Source organism: Patella vulgata, chromosome 7 (assembly GCF_932274485.2).
Source record: "Patella vulgata chromosome 7, xgPatVulg1.2, whole genome shotgun sequence".
NCBI lineage: Eukaryota > Metazoa > Mollusca > Gastropoda > Patellidae > Patella > Patella vulgata.
The window spans coordinates 48,630,003-48,651,303 of NC_065885.2; the positions used below are offsets into that span (position 1 = coordinate 48,630,003).

The following is a 21,301-nucleotide window of genomic DNA, read 5'->3' on the forward strand; positions in this document are numbered from 1 at the left end:
GAAACTGACGAAGAAACAAATGACAAAATGAAATGAAGTTCACATTCATCGATTTATTCCAAATGATCGTTAGACTAAGTAAGGCACAGACTGACCATTATAAGGGTAAAATGATACCCGGGGTCAAACAGCAAAGTTACCACAGCATCACAACCAAGTCAGTAACGGGTAAATCCTCCTCTGCTTGCCAAACAAGCATTGATCCGACGTGGCATACTCCTAATGAGACGTCTAAGGTCATTTTGGTCCAGATTGTCCCATTCCTGTTGCAACGCAGCAGCAAGTTCTTGGACATTGGCAGGACGTTGTTGACGTTGACGTAACCTCTGTCCAAGCATGTCCCAGACATGCTCGATGGGGGAGATGTCGGGACTCAGTGCTGGCCAAGGTAATGTGGTGATGTTCTGTTGTGGGAGGTAACCTGTAACGATCCTGGCCCTGTGACATCTTGCATTGTCATCCTGGAAGATGAAACAGCGGCCATGACGTCGTGCGAACGGCACAACATGGACTGCCAAGATGTTGTCCCGGTAGTACTGGCCTGTAACACGCCCTGCAACAACATGTAAAGCCGTTCTTCCAGCAACAGTGATGCCTCCCCACACCATAACAGAACCACCCCCAAATCGATCATGTCTGATGACGTTAACGTCTTGGAAGCGCTCGTTTCGACGACGCCACACCCTCCTACGTCTGTCCAAAAAATCAACAGTGAACCTTGACTCATCTGAAAACATCACATTGCTCCAGCGTCGATTATCCCAGTGTTGACGATCCCTACACCAACGACGTCTTGCCTGAATGTGATGATCTCTCAAACAAGGGATCACGCGAGGACGTCGGGCGCAAAGGTGACCCCTATGCAGTCGATTCCTAATCGTCTGGCCACTCACTCTCACACCAGTGTCTGTTTGAAGACGAGCGCTGATCTGATTTGCTGTGATGACACGATTTCTCAAGGCCAAGGTATGGATAAATCGATCCTGGGCTTGAGTTGTCGCCCTTGGTCGACCTGAGCGTGGTCTGTCCTGTACAGATTGTGTATCACGGTATCTGGACCATAGCCTGCTTATGACAGACTGAGAAACATTCATCGTCCGCGCCACAACCGCCTGTGTTGTGCCGATCTGTAGCATGCCAAGGGCACGTAACCTTTCATTTTGGGTAAGCCGACGCATATCAAAATTTGTTTTCTGGTCACTAAAACAATTAAACTGATGTTTCCACCCTGGAATTCAATGCCACAATGACTGTAACATTCAAAGTCAGAGTCGTGCAAATCTTGGGTTGGACCCCCATGATGATCCCAAGCATCACATGCATTCCATGCGGTAGCTATTGGTGCGTTTGGGCGTCACATGTAACTGGAAATGTTTCTTCTGTTAGGTTTTATAGTGACTTTTTTCGTAGTCATTTGCATATTTTAGTATTATGCCCCCAAAATCAAATATCCCCTACTTTTTTTGAATAGTATATTTGAACTGAATTTGTTGATATATTGCATGGCTGATTCTTAATATTAAATTTGTATGCTGGTAAAATCTCTTTTGAGATTATTAATTATGATAAAACTGTCTTGTTCTACAAGGTTTCCATATAACTGATGAGTGTAAAATCTTGTCACCACAATGTTTTGGTCAATTTTTAACTTTTATATAAATCTACTTACCTCAACATAACTTCTGTTTGTCATAACAATTTCTATTTTGGGTTCAGATATAACATCTAAATTAGTTCCTGTTACTGTAACTTTCGTACCACCACTGGATAAATAAATACTTCATTTAATCATAATATTTTTCAAAGTCTCAACCTATGTGGTAGTTATTTTTGAATAATGCGAAATGAAGTAAATGGTGAAGATTCAAACTAGAACTACTAATACAGAAACTTATTTAGAATTGAAGATTTCTACTGAATATTTTTTCAATTGTATGTTTGGTTTACGCATGTCTACAGGTAATCATTGGGTAGTTGTAATTGGTATCGAATATATTTCAAAAGATTTAGATAATTTTCTGTATCAAAGATTTTGATTGGTAGGTTGATCTAGAACCAACCAATCACAATAGTATCAATAATACAGTTATTCCTGAACTGGAGGAGAAATATAAAATACATATACATGATTAGACCATAAAATGATAATACCTTTTAATACTTCTTAACGGACCTAAATCAGTAATGGTTGGATCTTCCATGTAACAGAATTCTTCTTTTGTAGTTAGTGTACCACCATTAATAGTTATTTTTAGTTTACTACAAACAATATCTTCCCTTTTGTAACTTATATTATCCATCCTCTCAAATCTTCCTGTTTTACATAGTAGGCCTACCTTATTTTTCCTGTTAAAATAAAACAATTAATAATCTTTTAAAATATTGCAAAATGATATTGTAAGAATAAAACAAGCGGTTGCCACGTAAGATATGCCTACATTTTGCAAGAGATGGACAGAGAACAAGCTAAAAAAAAGTTACGGTGCGATAAGTGCAAGTCTTGAGAGGAACCTAAATTTCTGGGGCATAAACATATATTTCCAGTTTCATAAAGTTTGTGACCTTATATAAGAAGGTCCAAAACCTTTTACACTATTTGCTTACAAGGAGCGGCCATTTTATAAAACAGTTTGTGTACAATTTTCACAAAATTTTGACTCAACCATTATTATGTTGTAGTGGTGATATGTTTGAACGTGTTTTTAAATCAGATAAAAATTTTGATCTCTAGATGGTTCACAAGCTAAAATCAGGATTTTTTGTAGAACCAGGGGCCATAATCCAGGATGCTTTGGTCTGATATGTGCTAATATTGAAAGGAACTGAGATCTTTGGGACATAACCATATATTTTAAGTTTCATCAAAATTAGATCAAAATTGTGACCTCTAGAGTGTCCACAGGCTAAAAATGTGACTTTTTGTGCAATCAGGGGCCATAATCAATGAAGTTACGTTCCGAACATGCCAATTTCGAAAGGAACCAAGAGCTTTGGGCGACAAACCTACATTTCAAGTTTTGTCAAAATCAGATAAAAATTGTGACCTGTAGAGTGTCCACAAACAAATTGTGGCCGGACGGACAGGGCGACGACACTAGAAGTGACATCTTTTACAGCAACATTGAAATTTACTTAAAATCTTATAAATTTCATTAATGCATAAACTTTAAATTAAAAGTCTCTAAGAATAACGATGAACAGGTACTAATATTTTGAGGTAGATTGTTCTAATCAGTCTGAAGAGTTCAATACGAATGAAACTAGTCACTGACACGTGGGGCGATAACCATGTCTTCACAGCCACTCTTATCTCTTATTTTGAGTGCCCAAATAATATTATATTATGATCTTAATGTGAAAGTTCTCTTGAGATCTCACTGCTGCAATCTCTGTGATTGTTAATCTTATTTTGTATATTTGATTACCAAGGCAGTATTTGTTGAATACATTTAGAGTGAGTCCACTAAATTAATGGTTTGATTTGCCTAATTTAGCATAGAATTATACTGATGTCATTTCATTGGCGGTCTCATTCTACTGATGTTGGTCTAGTGTATCCAGTGTGCTTTGAACGCAGAGGCGCCATGATTGTTAGCGAAGAAGAAGTTTTTCGTAGTGTGGTTAAAAGCGGTTGGAGGGCATAAAAAAACGGTATCATTATTTCTTGTTATATATAATTTTATGAGCCATCAGTGGCACCAACTATTCTGATTATGTCAAAACATAGTGTAATTTGTATTCAATTCGTTTGTAAAGCTGGTATAGTTATTTGTACATAAAACCTGCTCGCCGATTTCCAGACCTTGTTGAATTACATAGTATTTAAAGTTTAAAAACCTTACTACTTTATGGAATCAACGACAAATCTAAACCATTTTTACTTTTGTTGAACAGTAGCATGCATTAACCGCAGCTGAAATATTTGGTACTATTCCTTCAAAATAAACAATATTAAACCAATTCTTCTGTAAAAGATATTTGACAAACAGATAACAGAACCTTTATATATATGTATTTCCTATCTACACACAAATCTCTACATATCATATTTTTATAATATTCACTTACTGTAAAATATTACATGAGATATTATAAATTTCCACACTAATATCACTTTTATCATTTACTACCAGATCTAGTCCTGTAATAGTAATTTTTGTTCCACCTGATTCAGGACCATGAAAAGGTTTAAAAGATGGTGTCACTTCCTGTAACATAATAATAATAATAAATCATTAATGATAACTATAGTAGCATTATCAGATTCCAGTCCACCAGAAATTGTTCTGAAGTGTCCTCATAAGATCTCAACCAGGGCTTCCACTTCAAAATTTTTACTGGCGGTCATTTTTGATAATGCATGGAAAATATTTCATGTTTTTTATTTATGATACGTATCATGAATTCATGCGTCTATACCAATTTACAATGTAGAAGTTGGACTACGAAATAAAATATTAGTAAGGCCTATAATAATTATTTATTAACAAAATATTCCCTTTTGGCTATTAAATAGGTTTTATTATCAAAATAAAATCATTCCAACATAGCCAACAATTAGAAAGCACACTGAACTTGCTGATCATGATGGATCTGGCAAAGTCAATATACAACCACATTTCAATGTGGGCGTATAAAAACAAAACCCAAAACTACAAAATATTTAAAAGTCGGATTATACAACTAATACATATATATTTACCACATATTCAAATTTTACTCGACTTTTGGAAAATCCACTGATTCTGTAATCTGATCTATGTTCAGAAACATTTACTTCTATAGTACAAGTATTATTTTTATTCACAGCGTTTAGTTTACACACTATAATGCTGAAATATATAACAATTTAAAAATTCACATATATCACAGAATTTTATCTACAATATTGAAATATATTGTTTAATGTATTAAAAGAGATAGTAAGATAAAAGCGTTAGTTCTGGGCCTGTATTAAAAGGAAGTCTTAAGTCGAAGTTAGTCACTTAATTCACTGAGAACTGAGTAGAGGGTGATCTGTACGTGGATGCAATAGAAATCTGTCTAGGATGTTGTCTGTACATCTATTGAAAGAAAATTAATTTCCCGATTAGTACTAGGCATTACCACATTAAAATTGTAAATAAGGTGCATTAATTAACAAGATTGAGAAATTGATTGAGAGGTGAGTTAATTAACACTAGGGGTGATATGTCTTTAGATAGCCGTGTGTGTTTGCTATATGATCGACGTTTCTCTCATGCGTCTCTTGTATTGCATACCATAGTCACGTTACTTATATATAAAGTTGCATTTATTGAAATAAAAGTATGGACCTTAATATATCGTAGGGAAAGGCGAATGTAATGTCGTCATTAATAAATACCCAGCAGTCAGAGCCCAATTTGTATATGCCCGGGTATATAGAGAGTAAATCCAGCAAAATCCAGAAATAATTTTCTGCTACATGAATATAACTAAAGACTCGCATAAAATAGAAATTTCCATATTGATAAAAAATACGACACAACTAACCCAAGAGTGGTAATTCACACACAAATGATATATTTAACCTAAAATTACTATAGCCTTTCACTAAATTTACATCGCTTATATCAATCGTATGATCCTCATTGCAGAACTTTTAACTTATAATGTAGCCATTTTCATGCAATCACAGAATTGCCCCATGATATAACAGATCAAATAACCACATACTCCCGAATTCACACCTAGTCATTTTTCAAGACTTGTTGCCTTCTATACTTACGAATACCTGGCACCTCAAACAACCCAACCATATCAGAAAGCATTCAGCTCCACCTTACAATGAGTTCAATTGATTTAAGGCTTATTTTATATATAACGTTGTTTAGACCATGATGCGTTGTCCGCAATATCACCTTAAGAAATTTTAAGTAGATTCTTATACAGAATACCAGGTGCAATGATAGACATTTGAACCGATTTGAAAATGAGAATTACTTTTCTTATTGCGGCTTTTTAGGTGTGTATACATCTGTTAATTAATGGCCATAATCTTGGCCTTTTTTATATGATTACATTGTCACTTTGTAAGTGTCCCTGAACATGTTACATGAAAGGGCACACTAATATATTATATATAATAATAATAATAATAACTAGATCTGCATAGCAGATATCAAAGCTTTCATATAAACTTCAAAAGGGGTTATTAGAATCTATGAATCAACAACCACTCTGACGGAAGATATTCTCTGGGCTAAAAAATCTTTTTTCTCTCAGCTACGAGAGATATGTAGAATTAAACCGGCCCAGAGCCGACCGTGTTGATACGAAGCCGCTTATTTGACATTGACACATAACTGAAGGTGAATAGGCCTACCCGTCCAGTTAATACAATGGGCAATCTCACATCGGTCCACTAAGAGAGGCACATGCTAGTCGCCCCCTACTTCCCCAAGACATTTAGTCCAAACCTTGACTCTCATACATATAAACCATTTGGTACTACATGTACATGTATTTCGTACTTATATCATATTAAACCCCTCGGCCGCCATGTTGAATCACACAGTATTTAACGTTCTATATCCTAACATCTTTATGAAATCAACGACAAATCTAAACTTGGGCACTCCAACCATTTTTATTTTTACATCATTCAGTTTTTTTTAAATAAGTAATTCTATCACAAATTATAGTGAAGACTGGACCACTAAACTAGTTACCCATCAGTTTTTCTTTGTGTTAATGCGTTCTACATTTTCAAAGCAATGATTCTTATAATGTGCGAGCCGCCATGACACCGGCGGATATTATAACTTCGATAGGCGAGAAACTTCAGGTAGCAGTTGGGTTTCATCAAATCATATAATTATGCATTACGGCTTCACCTTTATTTCAATGGGAATTGGTTTATTATATGTGCAGTGCAGTTTTAGGTCAGTTTATGTGTAAATTAAGGGAGCTATACATAGGCCAGTAACCTTTTTGTAGTCATTTGACTAAAAAAAACTTGCGGAAAGGAACTCCGTAGGACAAGCCACTACTGTGGCAGGAGTAAGGCGGAAGACATCAGTAGTGGAACCATTTCTAAGTTAATCCCGAAGTGCGTTGCTATTGTAAGAATATATAAAATGGGGTTTCCGTTCCGCTTTTTTTTTGCTGTAGTTTGAGTAATGAGTTAGAGCGTATATTTTGTAGTCAAAAAATCATTGCAAATAGAAGACCTCATCCCCACCACCACCAACCTGTAATACACTAGCTAGCTTGTGTATTTCCATATTCCATTTCCGAGAGATAGATAGAGAACACGCGAAATATAAAGTGATTTTTCTTACAATCAGGGACCATAATTCATGAAGTTACGATTCGATATGCGCAAATATCGAAAGGAACCATATCTTTGGGTTATAAACATGCATGTCAAGTTTCAGAAAAAAATCTTTCACTGTGAAAAACCGGGGCTAAGTCATCTGAAATCAAACAAATTTTACAATGTAGGTAGTGAAAACAAGGGTGGGGTGGGTGCATAAAATTCCAAATGCAAAGGGTTATTTTTCGTGCACGCCAATATGCACACAGGATTTCGATTTATCGTCCTACCTAAAAAACTGCACGCAAAGTTAGTTGTCGGGCCTTCGGTCAAGAACCACAGACAAAGGGAGAGAACGGGTACCTCTGTTTTGCATACCATCCAAGCGACTAGGCACTAATCCTTGTACCATGGACGAGGGGACGGGCGTTTTTCGTCCCATCGAAACGACTAGACACAGATCCTTGCTAGGCCTTCCATACTTCACCACTGCCAACAGGGAACCACTTTGACCTCGGGTTTTCGTACCATCCAAACGACTAGACACTAATCCTTGCAAGGCCTTCCGTTCTGCAGCAAATGAGCCACGCTGGCCTCGTTTTGTCGTAACATACAAACGACTAGACAATGTTTCATAATTTAGTCATGTTCGCGTGGGTGGGTTGGCAGCAGAATTGATATGTACATGATAGTGACACGAGGAGGGGGGGGGGAGCGGGGTGTACACAAATCACACAAATCAGAGCTTTGTAATACACGCATATACTTGATATACTAAATACACAAATGGCTGAATTTCGAGACATTTCTGGCACTCTTTTATCACATAATGAGAACACTGCATTAATTTCTATATATCAATAAAATATGCCTCAGACCCATTGTTTATTTTTAAATTTGAATTAGACTCGTAACAAAATATATTTTCTGGCAACAAATAGCATATAAATAAAACTAGATTTACTTTCTGATTATTTTTTTTAAATGAAATCATTCCAGGGCTTTTATTGACATTTCAGAAAATGTAGAGTTGGTTCCATGCACTTGAGGCCAAGGTCCTTGAAGTTGTACAGCTGCACCCGGTGACCGATATTTATTTAACGGGGAATAAGTGATAATTCACATTATAACAGTAAATAATTAAAATATCCCATAGGGATTAAAAAATATGTATATCATGTAGGTGTGCATGTAGGTTAAAATTGTGACCTCTGTAAATAGGCCCGTTCCTTGCATTTAGTTTTAGAGTTAGGAGTGCTAAAATTGAGAGAGCGAAATGGGGTTGATCGACCACTCGACACAAACTAGGTCATTTCGGGACTAACGTATGGTTCAATTTTATTTCAATAATTCGCTTGCGCGTAGGGGTCTAGCAGTGGGGGGAAACCGGGTGATCCTGAAAAAATACACAGGTTGGACGGGCGACCTACTCCTTGTCACGTACGGAAAGATACCCCAGCAGTCAAAATAGGTCAAAATAGGCGATTTCGGTTTCTAGTGTCGATGCATCGTTACGGTCATTTTAAAAAATTGTCTTTTAAGGATAATGTGTATAGTACCAATACCTATCACATACGGAAGAGGCGATAAAATCTCTTTGTATTTCCAATTTCAAAATTAATTAAAACCAATATTAAATTCCGAAAATCGTTTTTTTGCTAAAACTCTTTTCTTTTTAATGTGATCAAAATGGGGGTAAAGCACAGAGTCAGGGGTGGTAATGGGGGTATTGTGTCCTAATTTCATGGTTTTCGGACAATCGGTGCCGGTGTCACGGCGAAATTCCACTTTTTTCCCCTCATGGAAGCCGTAAATTGACGCAAGGAGTAGGATCGCCTGTCCAACCTTGTGGGTTTTCTCCGGGTCCTCCGGTTTCCTCCCACTGCTAAAGACCCCTACGCGCAAGCGAATTATTGAAATAAAATTAAACCATATGTTGGTCCCGAAATGACCTAGTTTGTGTCGAGTGGACGTTAAACCCCATTTCTCTCTCTCTCTCTCTCCGTAAATTGACTTGAGGCCAGTGTCCTTTAAGTTGTACAGCAGCACCAGGTGACCGATATTTATTTAACGGGGAATAAGTGATAATTCATATTATAGCAGTAAATAATTAAAATATTTCATAGGGATTATAATAATATATCATGTCTGGGTATTACAGGGTTAAAACCAATATTAAATTCCGAAAATCGTTTTTTTGCTAAAACTCTTTTTTTTTAATGGGATCAAAATGGGGGTAAAGCACAGAGTCCGGGGTGGTAATGGGCGTATTGTGTCCAAATTTCATGGTTTTCGGACAACCGGTGCCGGTGTCACGGCGAAATTCCACTTTTTTCCCCTCATGGAAGCCGTAAATTGACTTAGAAAAAAAAAACGACGAAAGGCAGGTGACAAGAACAAACGACTTGAACGAATGCAGGTATCACCTTGAAATTTTCAGGGTGCCTAGGTACCAACGTGAAAAGTTGCTCGCCGGAATTTAGTACTCATGGTACCGTTGGTTCCTGTGTAGCGCATGCGCGAAATCAAAACCAGCTAAACTCGAAAACAACCTTGTCGGCACGGAAAACATCAAAGGAGAAATTTGAATTTTTGAAATATTCAAATACCAAACATTCGACCATGATCCAGGCTATCCTCAAATGTATTAATTTCGGTAATAGGAGACAGATTCTCTAAGCCACAACCAATTGTGTATGTTTTCAAGCCCATAAATGTGGATTTTTCACTAATTTTCATTTTCATTTCAAAATGGCGTCCATCAGTTGACCTAAATCAAAATTCTAAACCGATAGATTTTAAGGCTTTCCTTCAAGCATTCAGAAAATGTAACTCTTATGTCTTTAAGTAAAATATTGCAAAAGCCGTATGGACTTTTCACATTTTGAGATGGTGGCACTTCCGGTTTGCTCGACAAACTCCATATTTTGTGTACTCATCAGTACTGTCTTAGCTAGTACAGAAAAAAATTTTCAAGGCAATCTGACCTATATTTCGTCGATTTTTTTGAAAACTTTGATCCTTAATTTCACCAAGGGGAGATAATTTAGAAAATTTCCAAGGACATCATTGAAGTCGCATTGACAAGATCTACTAACATTCTAAATTTCACGAAAATCGCACAACTATTAAAGAAGTTGTCAAATTGGTAATAACTTCCGGTTCGAAATGACAGCGACGAATTTTCGAAATGCCAAAATCCGAAATGGCAGATTTGAAGTAAATGTTTCAAGATACTCAAAGAAAAAAGAATTAGTAAAATAGGTCAAATAGTCACAGAGTTACAGCATTGTAGGTCAAATGCATTCCTTCGTAAAATTCGGTGATTTCGGATTCGTAAAACGTTTTGAAAATATATTTAATCAACAGCCACCACCCATTTTTGGGGGGATAGGTAAAAGTTTCAGAACGATCCTATGGTTAGATTCTGAGAAATCCGATTTGTGGACAAAACACAAAAAAAAAATAACAATAATAATCTTAACAGAAACAATAAGCTTTCATATGTAATATGAAAGCTTAATAATGAAGTTTTATATAGTGTCTTCTCCATGTTGACACATGCTCAAAACGCTTTTTGTAATGGCTCTACTGGTAAAACTGTTGAAACAGGAAAGTCTTTAGTGCGGATTTAAATTGATTAAAAGTTTGTTGATTCTTGATCTGTTGTGGAAGTTCGTTCCATAATCTAGGACCAGCTGAATTGAAAGACCTATACCCATATGACTTTAAATTATATCTTGGAACAACTAGTGACTGTTTATTTTGAGAGTGAAGTGATCTAATAGGGTTGTAGTCATATAAGAGTTCAGATAAGTATTGAGGAGCTGCATTATTGCGACATTTATACACTAATGTTAGTATTTTGTATTTGACTCGCACCTCAGCAGGTAACCAATGTAAAGAAGCCAGCATATTCTGGATGTGATCAAACTTATGTGTCCTTGTTGCTATTCGGGCTGCAGTATTAAGAACCTTTTGGATCTTGGCTAGAAGTGCTTGTGGGATTCCATAGAGTAAACTATTACAATAATCAATCCTTGATAAAAATTAGTGATCGCACAAGTAGTTTACAAGCGTCAGCAGTGAGATAGTTTCTGATGTTGCATATACAGCGTAGATGATAGTAGCATGTACGGCATACCATATCAACCTGAGCGTCCATTGTCAGAGAAGGATCAAATATGACTCCAAGGTTTTGAACATTTTTGGAAAAATTTATTTCTGAATTACCAATGGTGATTTTAAGAGTTGTTGTGATGAACCTACTAATATAGTGTATCAATATTCTTTTTTAAACTATAATGTATGAACATTAAGAAAATTTAAATTTATAGTATTATTATTATTACTTTGCCCCCTTTATTTGCAAAAATCTTCTCTGATGGTGATATTAGATTTGAATTACTTCTCCGTACCGGTTTGAAACGTAACTGTCTAAAGTCTGAGAAAGGTAATGAAATGTGAATTTTAATAAAATATCAAAATGGATTGGGGAACAGGAAAATGTATTCCTGTATAAAATTGCAATGCTGTTTGTTTCAAATCTACATTGCACTATTCATCTATTTAATGTGATTTATATTTGATATCATAATCCGACTATCATAAAAAAAATGGCCTATTAAAAACTAACATCTAACAAGTTACATGATCTTTCAGAAAGTATTCAGACATTATAAATTATCTGCTAGCTATTATAAAAACGTACCATACACAAACAGGGTAAGCGATATGATTAATGCTTCCAAAAGAGCTAACAATTTATCAGAATTTTCAAAGAAAAAATTGACCAATTTTTATAGTTTCATAGCAGTATCTTTTCAAATAAATCAACCGAACTGTAGTCGCCTTGACATCAACAGTTTTCCAATATGAACCCTGTATAAATAAATAGAATTGTTACTTTGATCAAGGATCCGTTACTGAAATTGTTGACCCCATGCTCTGCATGGACTATGCATGAAACTGTGCGACATGGAGTCTGAAATGGTCAGGTTGATTTTGAATTATATTTTTTTTTATCAGAAATCGGGTTATATTGTACAAATTTGAAGATACCAACAATAACTTGTCGGAAGACCAGAAAGTATATTTACATACTGCAAATTTGGCTTATTCGCTATAGAGCCGGGAATATTCAAATTGGGGCCTACTTGTTTGATATTTATAAATGCATTCACAATTTTGTATGATAGACTAAGGTCCATATATTTACTTTATTAAATGCACGTTTATTTATAAGTAGCCTGACTGTATGGTGCACAGTATAAACCGTGTACAGTCTCTGATAAAAATACAAAAGACGCATACGAGAAACATCAAGCATACAGCATATAGTTAATTTTACAAAGACCTGCGTAAAACACAGTCCAAAATTTTGATTTTACACATACATGTCAGATAAAGCCTGCTGGTCCTTGATTACACCCTTTTGGTGCAGTTATCGCAACTATAGAGAAAACACACCAATTAAACAATACACACCATTGACATTAGATTTTAACTTATCGGTTATGTAAAACATCTCTGCAAAAAAGGAACTGTCACACAGTTTTTCACCCCTAGCATTAATTAAATCACCTCTCAGTTAATTTCTCATGCTTGTTATTTAATGCACCTTATTTACAATTTCAACATGGTAATGCCAAGTAATAATCGGGATATTCTTTTAATAGACGTACAAATAACACCCTAGACAGAGATTTCTATAGCCTACACATACAGATCAACCCTTACTTAGTTCTCAATGTAACTAGCTGTAAATTAAGGTTTAACCCTTTCAATGCTAGACGTAAATCCACTGCCTGTGCTAGACCCTTTTTTGAGGAAAAAAGGGAGGTTGGAACTGAATGCCAAGCAGTACTTATGGAAGCTTTTATGAAAAATCTTTTTGTCTGTTGGGATGGGCATGAGGTTGGGCTAAGAGGAAAAAATAGAATTTTGGAAATTTGCATAATAATGTAGTCACGTGACGTCATGGCGGCCATTTTGGATTTCTCATTGCACACTAAAGCTAACACGAAAACGAATTTTTCTCCATGAAATACTTAAAAGATATTGTTTTTTTTACTGGATTTTGATAAAGATATATAAAATGAACAAAAATATCAATAGCAGCCATGAGCAATGCCGCCGCGAACACGTGCATCACGTCTCCCGCTGCCATGACCACGTGCGGATTGCAATACCTTGTTTTTACTTTCACTTTCACTTTCATCCCCAAGTCCCATATCATTATCAATATAGTCAGTCAATAGATCTACACGTTCGGGAATCAGGAATTACCTACGTATTTTACGATCCAGCAGGCCAGCATTATTATCAACATCAGAATTATTGTCAGAATCTACTGCAGACACAGGGCTATCGTGTTCACATTGGGCTTGTTCATCATGCACGGGAGACATAGCTAGCCATGGGCGGAACGTCGCGCAACAAATCACACACTTCATAATACCAATCACTGTCCTGACTACTATCATTATCAAGTAACTGGAAACGAATTATGTGTATCACCCGCCTCGAAATTGTCCACATGTTGGTCAGCAAGACGTCATTCACGACTTCGTCGAGAGTGCATCGTCTACGTTGTCACAATGCACTCCGCCATTTTACGGTTTGCTGCTTTGAAACACGTGGAAATATGTTCTAGTGTATAGAAAATACAATAGATGGCACTTGCAGTTACGGTACTAATTTTAGCGAGGGCTTTACTGAGTACACGGTAATACCGGGTACGGGCATTTTACCGACATTTTATAATACCCGGTACTACCGGGTATACGCAGTGAAAGGGTTAAGCAGTATTGAAAGGCAATGTTATGTATCAAAGTTTCTCTTAAAATAAGTAGCCCAAACTTTAAGTGTTTAGTCTTTTAGTGGTATTCAAAAGCCAGATTAAGTGAAAAATATTCATTTAACTTTAAGTGACCTATGGGAGGTATCTTAAAGTTAAGCAAGAGCTTAATCTGCCTATTGCATGTCTTAATAGGCTTTAAGATTAGAACAGTTCGTCCATTTAATGATTTAATTTAAATAGAGAATTGGTACCACTGCAATATACTTCCACATTCCTGCTTTGATTGATATTGTAGCGTTGGGTTTGTTTTGCCAAATTTACAAACTAAATATTAAGAAAAAAGTGGGTATGACACCACCCCAGGGGGTCGGGGCATGCACCAAAATAAATATAAGGAATAAATATGCAAAGTTCCAAGATGATCCATTCAAAATTGCAGCCTGTACACAATAAACACAAAAATTGGGCATGGCTCTGCCCCTGGTGGAGGAGATAGAACAATATAAATAGGTACAACCCTGTTATTGAAATGATTAATATGCTGAATTTTCACATATTTTGTTCATAATTGCAACCTGTATAGTATTTACAGACAATAAAAACAAGCCAACAGTGAGGCTGATGTCCCCCACCGAAATCCCAAAATAAATAGATGACAAATATTAATTAATCACACATTTATTTTTTTCAAAGGTATCGAGCAATCAAACTACACACTAAGTTTCATCACTCTCTATCAGATAGAATCAAGATTATCTTGTCCCAAAGCATCGGCCAATGAAATTAATTAGCTCTGCTTAGCTTTAGCTTGAAATGTTAATCATTGAAATCAGTCAAGACATTCACCTAATGAACATCTACATCAGGTTTAAACATTCTACCTCAATTAAAAGCAGAGTTTTTATGTTCCAAAGTCTTGACCAATCAAATTGCTTATCGCTCCTTAGCCCAGGCAGAAAATTCGCACAATCGAACTTAGTCAAGGTAATGATATAATGAATCTATATTCAGAGTTTCATCGCTCTCCTTTCATTATAACCAAAGTTATTATGCCCCTAAAGCATCAACCAATCAGACTGCTTATCTCTGCCTACCGTAAGCAGACAATGTTCATCATTAAACTCCATCAGGGGATTCAGCTAATGAATGCCTACACCAAGTTTGAACATTCTACCACAATTAGAAGGAGAGTTAGTGTGTTCCAAAGTCTCAACCAATCAAATTGCTTATCGCTCTGCTTACCCTCAGCAGAAAATTTCATTATCGAACTTAGTCAAGGTATTGATGTAATAAAGCTATACACCAAGTGTCCTCACTCTCACTTAAGTTGTCGTGTCCCAAAGCATTAACCAATCAAATTGCTTATCTCTGCTTACCCTAAGCAGAAAATGCTCATCTTCAAACTCCATCAAGGCATTGACCCAATAAACACCTACACCAAGTTTGAACATTCTAGCTCAATTAGAAGGAGGGTTATTGTGTTCCAAAATCTTGGCCAATGAAATTGCTTATTGCTCTGCTTACCCTGAGCAGAAAATGCTCATTATCGAACTTAGTCAAGGTATTGATGTAATGAAACTATACACCAAGTTTCATCACTCTCACATAATTAGAACTAAAGTTATCGTGTCCCAAAGCATCAACCAATCAAATTGCTTAGGTCTGCTTACTCTAAGCAGAAAATGCTCATCTTCGAACTCCATCAAGGTATTGACCTAATAAACACCTACACCAAGTTTGAACATTCTAGCTCAATTAGAAAGAGAGTTATTGTGTCCCAAAAAGTGTGAAGGACAGACACAAATGGCGGGGGACACAAATGTGTCCAGTTTGTAGCTGACTGATTAACTTTGATAATGACTGTCCAATTTACAAGTATCTAATTTCCTGACCACAGTTCAAAAATTAATCATTATACATCAATAACCAATTGGGTTGTTTATTTTTTAACAGTGATCGAGAAATTAAAAACTTGTAAATTGGACACTCATTACAAATTAGATGAATTTTGGTGATTTTAAATGATTTTTACAAAGTTTTAAACAAATTACTAAACGAATATGAAAGAAATTAGTGCTAAATACACAAGATTAAATGATACCCAGATTACTTACTTTCTACTGACTTGGTCAAGTACTCTTTTATATGCATATCGATGTGTACATGAGTGGCCCCAAGTCATTTGAACAAATCAGCACACTTTTTATGTCAGCCTAGCCCACCCCTGGGCTTGCAAAATCCGGAAGGTTCTGTTAACCCCTGCTGCGATTCCAACCCAAGACAATCTAGTAATGAGGTTTGAATTAATGTGTTCAGTATTTACTGTACCTGTTATTGTTTGATAATTGTTTGTTTACATCACATCGCTTGCCACAAACTTCAACAATCACAGTAGCATTCTGACGTCCTAAATTACTGCCATGTAAAGTTAATTTAGTTCCACCAGAAATAGGACCATATAGAGGTGTAATCTGTAATATACCAATATATACATAAGATAGCCATGCATAGTGTGAAAATATGCCATAGACAGCAGCTTAACAAAAAGGAAAACTTGGATGTTGACCAAATTTTATAGGATGCCTTCAAGACAAAGATTGTGTTTGTAATATATCTGTGGAACAGAAAGTCCTAGAATACTGAAAAATAACAGGATTTATCTACAGTATAAAGTCTGCAACCATACTGTGTAATACTGTATAATAAAAAATTTGATCGTTAAATCTATTGAAATTGTTTCAATGCTGTGTCTGCTCTAATTTGCAATGCCTATTTCACTGCCCCAAAAAACCCATTTCAACAGATAACTACAAACAGTAGATAAATTGACAAAACAGCCAAAATACAAATTACAAAAAAGTATATGGTGATTTAATTGAATGGTTGTGGTGATTTATAGTGAGAGATACTTTTAGATATCCGTGCTTGGCCGGTAGTAAGTCTTCTGTCTGATGAAAACACAGATCTTTTGTCTGAAAAACACTTGACTTTATAGTCTAATTAACTGAAGGAAGTGAATTTGTTTTTACAAAATTTGTTAAGTTGCAAGAGAGAGAAATGGGGCTAATGTCCAATCAACACAAACTAGGTCATTTTGGGATTAACATATGGTTCAATTTTATTTCAATAATTCGCTTGCGCATAGGGTCTTTAGCTGAGGGAGATACATTTTAGTAAATCAAACATTTTAATACTGTGTGGTGATCTCTTAAAAAAACTTTATTCTAATCCTGTACAATTATCCTGTTGCCTTAATCCATTTCTGTCATTTTCTTATATAAAGTCAGAAATAATGATACATGTTTTTATAGAAATATTACATTCCCATCATTATAATACATACCCCATCAATTAATGGTGGGCAAGAATTGTGATTGTGGCCCAAATTCGGTTGAGGTGCCACACATTTTGAATTAACCCAGATACATTCCAAGTCTTTACCCTTAACCATACACTGAGAACAATCTGTATAGTCATGACAAAAGTCCAAACTGAACTTCAGTACCTAAAATGAAAAACAAACAAAGCATTTGATGCATCTGAATACAAAATTTGACATACAAAATGAAGTGATGGTCAAAACAACTTGACAACACTTCAGGTGTATTTTTTTATAAACACTATTTCTATACATTGCCATTAAAGCTGTGCTCTCAAAACTCACTTACATGATTATTTTACAAATCATTATTTTATATAGACAACATAAAATATAATTGTTTTTATTTCTTATTTACATGAACTATATATATATATCAGTTTTATATTCTTTATTGATATTGTTATATTATTCATGTGTTATATTTTATGGTAAAGTGCATCTGAACAAGATATTTTAATAAGCTCAAAGTTATTTCACCAATGCAGAATGGAAAAGAAATTATTTATGTAATTCATTATATGTAGGTGTATATAAAGCACCACTTAAGAACAAGCACAGGAATCTGACCTTCTCAGGGGCGCTGGAACCCGGGTACCCTGCCCTTTTCTGGGGTATAAATGTATACCCATGCCCTAATGATGAAAGTTTTCAACCTTTTTACTAGTCTATTCATTTGTAAATGATAGAATTGCTCATGATACGAAAATTGTGAATAATCAGGCTTTTATTTCTTTCATTATCATGTATTTTAAACGGTTTTATGTTGGAATTTGGAATGCTAGAGGCGCTCTAAACAGCGTTCTCGGAATTGACAAATTTCAAAAAATTTTAGAGGGCGGGGGGAGTGACCCCCCTCCCCAGGAACTCCCCTATCTTTTGGTACCCTGGCCCTCGTGCCGTTCCGGCGCCCCTGGACCTTCTAATCGTATATATATATGCATACACCATACCAAACTAGACAATATATAATAAAAAAAGAACAGGAATGCAATGCCTGTTGAAGCCACGATTTTACCTGCTCTCGCTTCGGCTCGTTTTTTTTCAACAATTCATAATGTCAGGCAATCAAACCTCCGTCAATTCACTTAGATATGTTTTTTCTTCAATCTAGCCGTTTGATTTGCATAAATACTCCCCACAAAACGATATCATAGCCAATTGTTTCCAATATTTACATTATTTTCGTTCGTTGACGTTTGTCATTGAATCCATGCGCTGACTTCACACAAAAACCTAACTAAACTCTGAAGTCCTGTATACTTCCGCCTCAAAATCATGAATATTCACCAAAACCTGGCAGAAAAAGTATATTCAAATCCTCTTCTTCGATTCTACACCCAAAAGTCAACAAAAATCGCCATGCAAACGAGGAAAAATGGAAATGGAGAGAAAAACTAAAAATATCTTTGGCCCTTGTTTCAATGGTCTAGTCACTGCGGATTGATTTTGTGTGACTTCAGCGCATGGATTCAATGACAGGCATTGCATTCCTGTTCTTTTTTCATTATATATTGTCTAGTTCGGTATGGTGTATGCATATATACGGATAGAAGGTCAGATTCCTGTGGAACAAGATCCCTTGAGCTGACCCTACCCCTCCTTAAAAGGGATAGGTGAGTCCATTGAGTTTAAATTCTTAAAAGAAATTCTGAAGGTGCTAAAACTCTCTTCTACACTCAAAGCCATAAGAAAACACAATGCCAAATTCAAAGGGTTTTCTTAGAGCCCAAATCTTGGGGTGAGTACAATTCTACTCCCTTGGTTACAAGCAAGTTTTCTTTTTATCTGAACCTCACTTTAGACATCAGACATTAGATAGATTTCGAAGTGTAAGGACAATTTGATATCTTCAATTAAATTGTTTAACTTTATTTTCCAAATCTAGTTAGGTTATTTTCAGGGAATTGTTCCAGTTATACTACTTCAGTATTACAGGTATGTGTGCTAATTCTCTTATTTTGGGTAATTAGGGTTTAGATGGAGCGGATGTAGGAATGATAGAAATTGTAATATTAAGCAGCCATTTTATTTAAATAGATAGAAAATAACATGTAAAGATCATTAGTTTTTCATATATACATATATATAGTAGATTATAAGGTACCGTTTTGAAAGTATATTGTATGTATAATCAGAATAATGTTATTTTCCAGAATATAGTTATCTGAAGATTTTGTTCACCATCTTGATAGTCTTATTTAAAAAAACCCTTCTTTGGGTATGTTATCAATTACTTATATTATATTTAGTATAAACTTAAGGCCTGTTTAATATGTTTAATTTAATTAGTGATGTATTTTAGTGTATAAATTATTGATATATTTCATTGAGTACCAATATGCATGCCTTACTATTATTTTATTGTACTCAACTGTTACTGTGATATGTATATTAATTTTAACGTATATATATTTCAGGGTTTTTAATAAAGGTTTAAGAACTAACCACCTTAGTTTTTATTGAGAATTTACACCCCCCCCCCCCCCGGTTACATTTTGGCGCCCAACGTTCTGAAGACAAGGTACCTACAGAGTTCCAGAGGCCTAAAGATTCGTGTTCGCGGGATACAGCTGCTGTTTCATCGGTGGATCTTTAGAGACATTATCAGTGTTAATCTCATACTTGTGTTTGTGAAATTCTTTTTGATTTGTTCGGTAGACCTTTACTTTAATTTACTATATTATTTAAAATACTGCAATTTTTGTTTTTCTATTTTCATAATCTAAAAGATTATATATTCATTATTTACATAGATTATTTCTGGTTAAAATCGGATTTGACCCACTGACATTTTTGTTGACTTCCTGTTTAGTATATAAGTCAGGTCACTGTGACTAGTAGGTCAAAGTCAACAACTTGGTATTTGGGCAAAGTTTGATTGTAACTATTCTTTATAGCAAATACACATATTAGAACTTCATATTCAGTATTAGGTTTTTCATTGATTAATTATTTCTTTTATTTTATATAGTTAACTTCTTCACAATTATATTTGTGAAATTATTTTTTTTCCTTTGAATTTTCATTTATTACATACTTGTTTATTATCCTACTTATGAAATATTGCATACATTTTCCACTTTTACTTTTAAACTTAATTATCATAGAGTGAAAGGGTGTGTACTTGTGTATTTGGGTTGGTTATATTAGGTGGAATCACGAGCACACATACCTGAACTTAGGGTTTTATATAGGATTTGTTTATTTAGTTTTTTTTCAGGACAGACTTATTTCACTTTTCTTTCAGTCTTTCATTCCATTTTTTTTCAGTTTCTCCCTCAAATAACATTGTTCATTATTGTAACACACACATATTCAGCGCTAACATATTTTGCATTCACAACCCTTGTATATGGTATAAATATTTGTATATATTTATAAATTGTTTTATATTTGTCACTGATTGGAACTTTGTTTAATTCGTCTTCAGTGATACCCCTGGTGTAGATTATTTATTTTTCAGGTTTTGATTTTGAAATTGTGTTTTGGGTTGATATCTGATTTGGTTTTGTGTACATTTTTTTTTTTACTTCTATTTGATTTTATATTGAGTTTGATTTTGTTTGCGCTCTTGTTTTTGTATTGAGTTTTGGTTTTGAGTTTAAGTTTGTCGCTTGTTGGGATTTTGACTTAGACATTGACTTTACATTAGACTTGACATTACATTAGACTTGACTCTGACTTGTGACTTGAATTCAACTGTTTACTTGGACTTATTTAATTTTTATTGGGATTTTGGCCTTTTTCTTGGGTTGATGTTTCATTGTTTGACACTTGTACTGAATTGTGAATTTGATTATTTTCATTTTACGAGTTTTGGATTCAGGATTTGTTTTAT

At 35.1% G+C, this 21,301-nt stretch overlaps 1 protein-coding gene across 2 annotated transcripts in view; it reads right to left on the reverse strand.

Annotated features, from left to right (window-relative positions):
- LOC130013543 (hepatocyte growth factor receptor-like) overlaps positions 1-21,301 on the reverse strand; it is an 86,619-nt gene that overhangs the window by 21,798 nt on the left and 43,520 nt on the right. For both annotated transcript variants that reach the window (XM_056102169.1, XM_056102170.1), the window contains exons 5-10: positions 17,425-17,586; positions 16,410-16,552; positions 4,703-4,832; positions 4,069-4,208; positions 2,152-2,346; positions 1,670-1,763 (exon numbers count right to left, since the gene is read on the reverse strand). In XM_056102169.1, the coding sequence (XP_055958144.1) occupies positions 1,670-1,763; positions 2,152-2,346; positions 4,069-4,208; positions 4,703-4,832; positions 16,410-16,552; positions 17,425-17,586 (864 nt within the window). The remainder of the gene's footprint in view (positions 1-1,669; positions 1,764-2,151; positions 2,347-4,068; positions 4,209-4,702; positions 4,833-16,409; positions 16,553-17,424; positions 17,587-21,301) is intronic.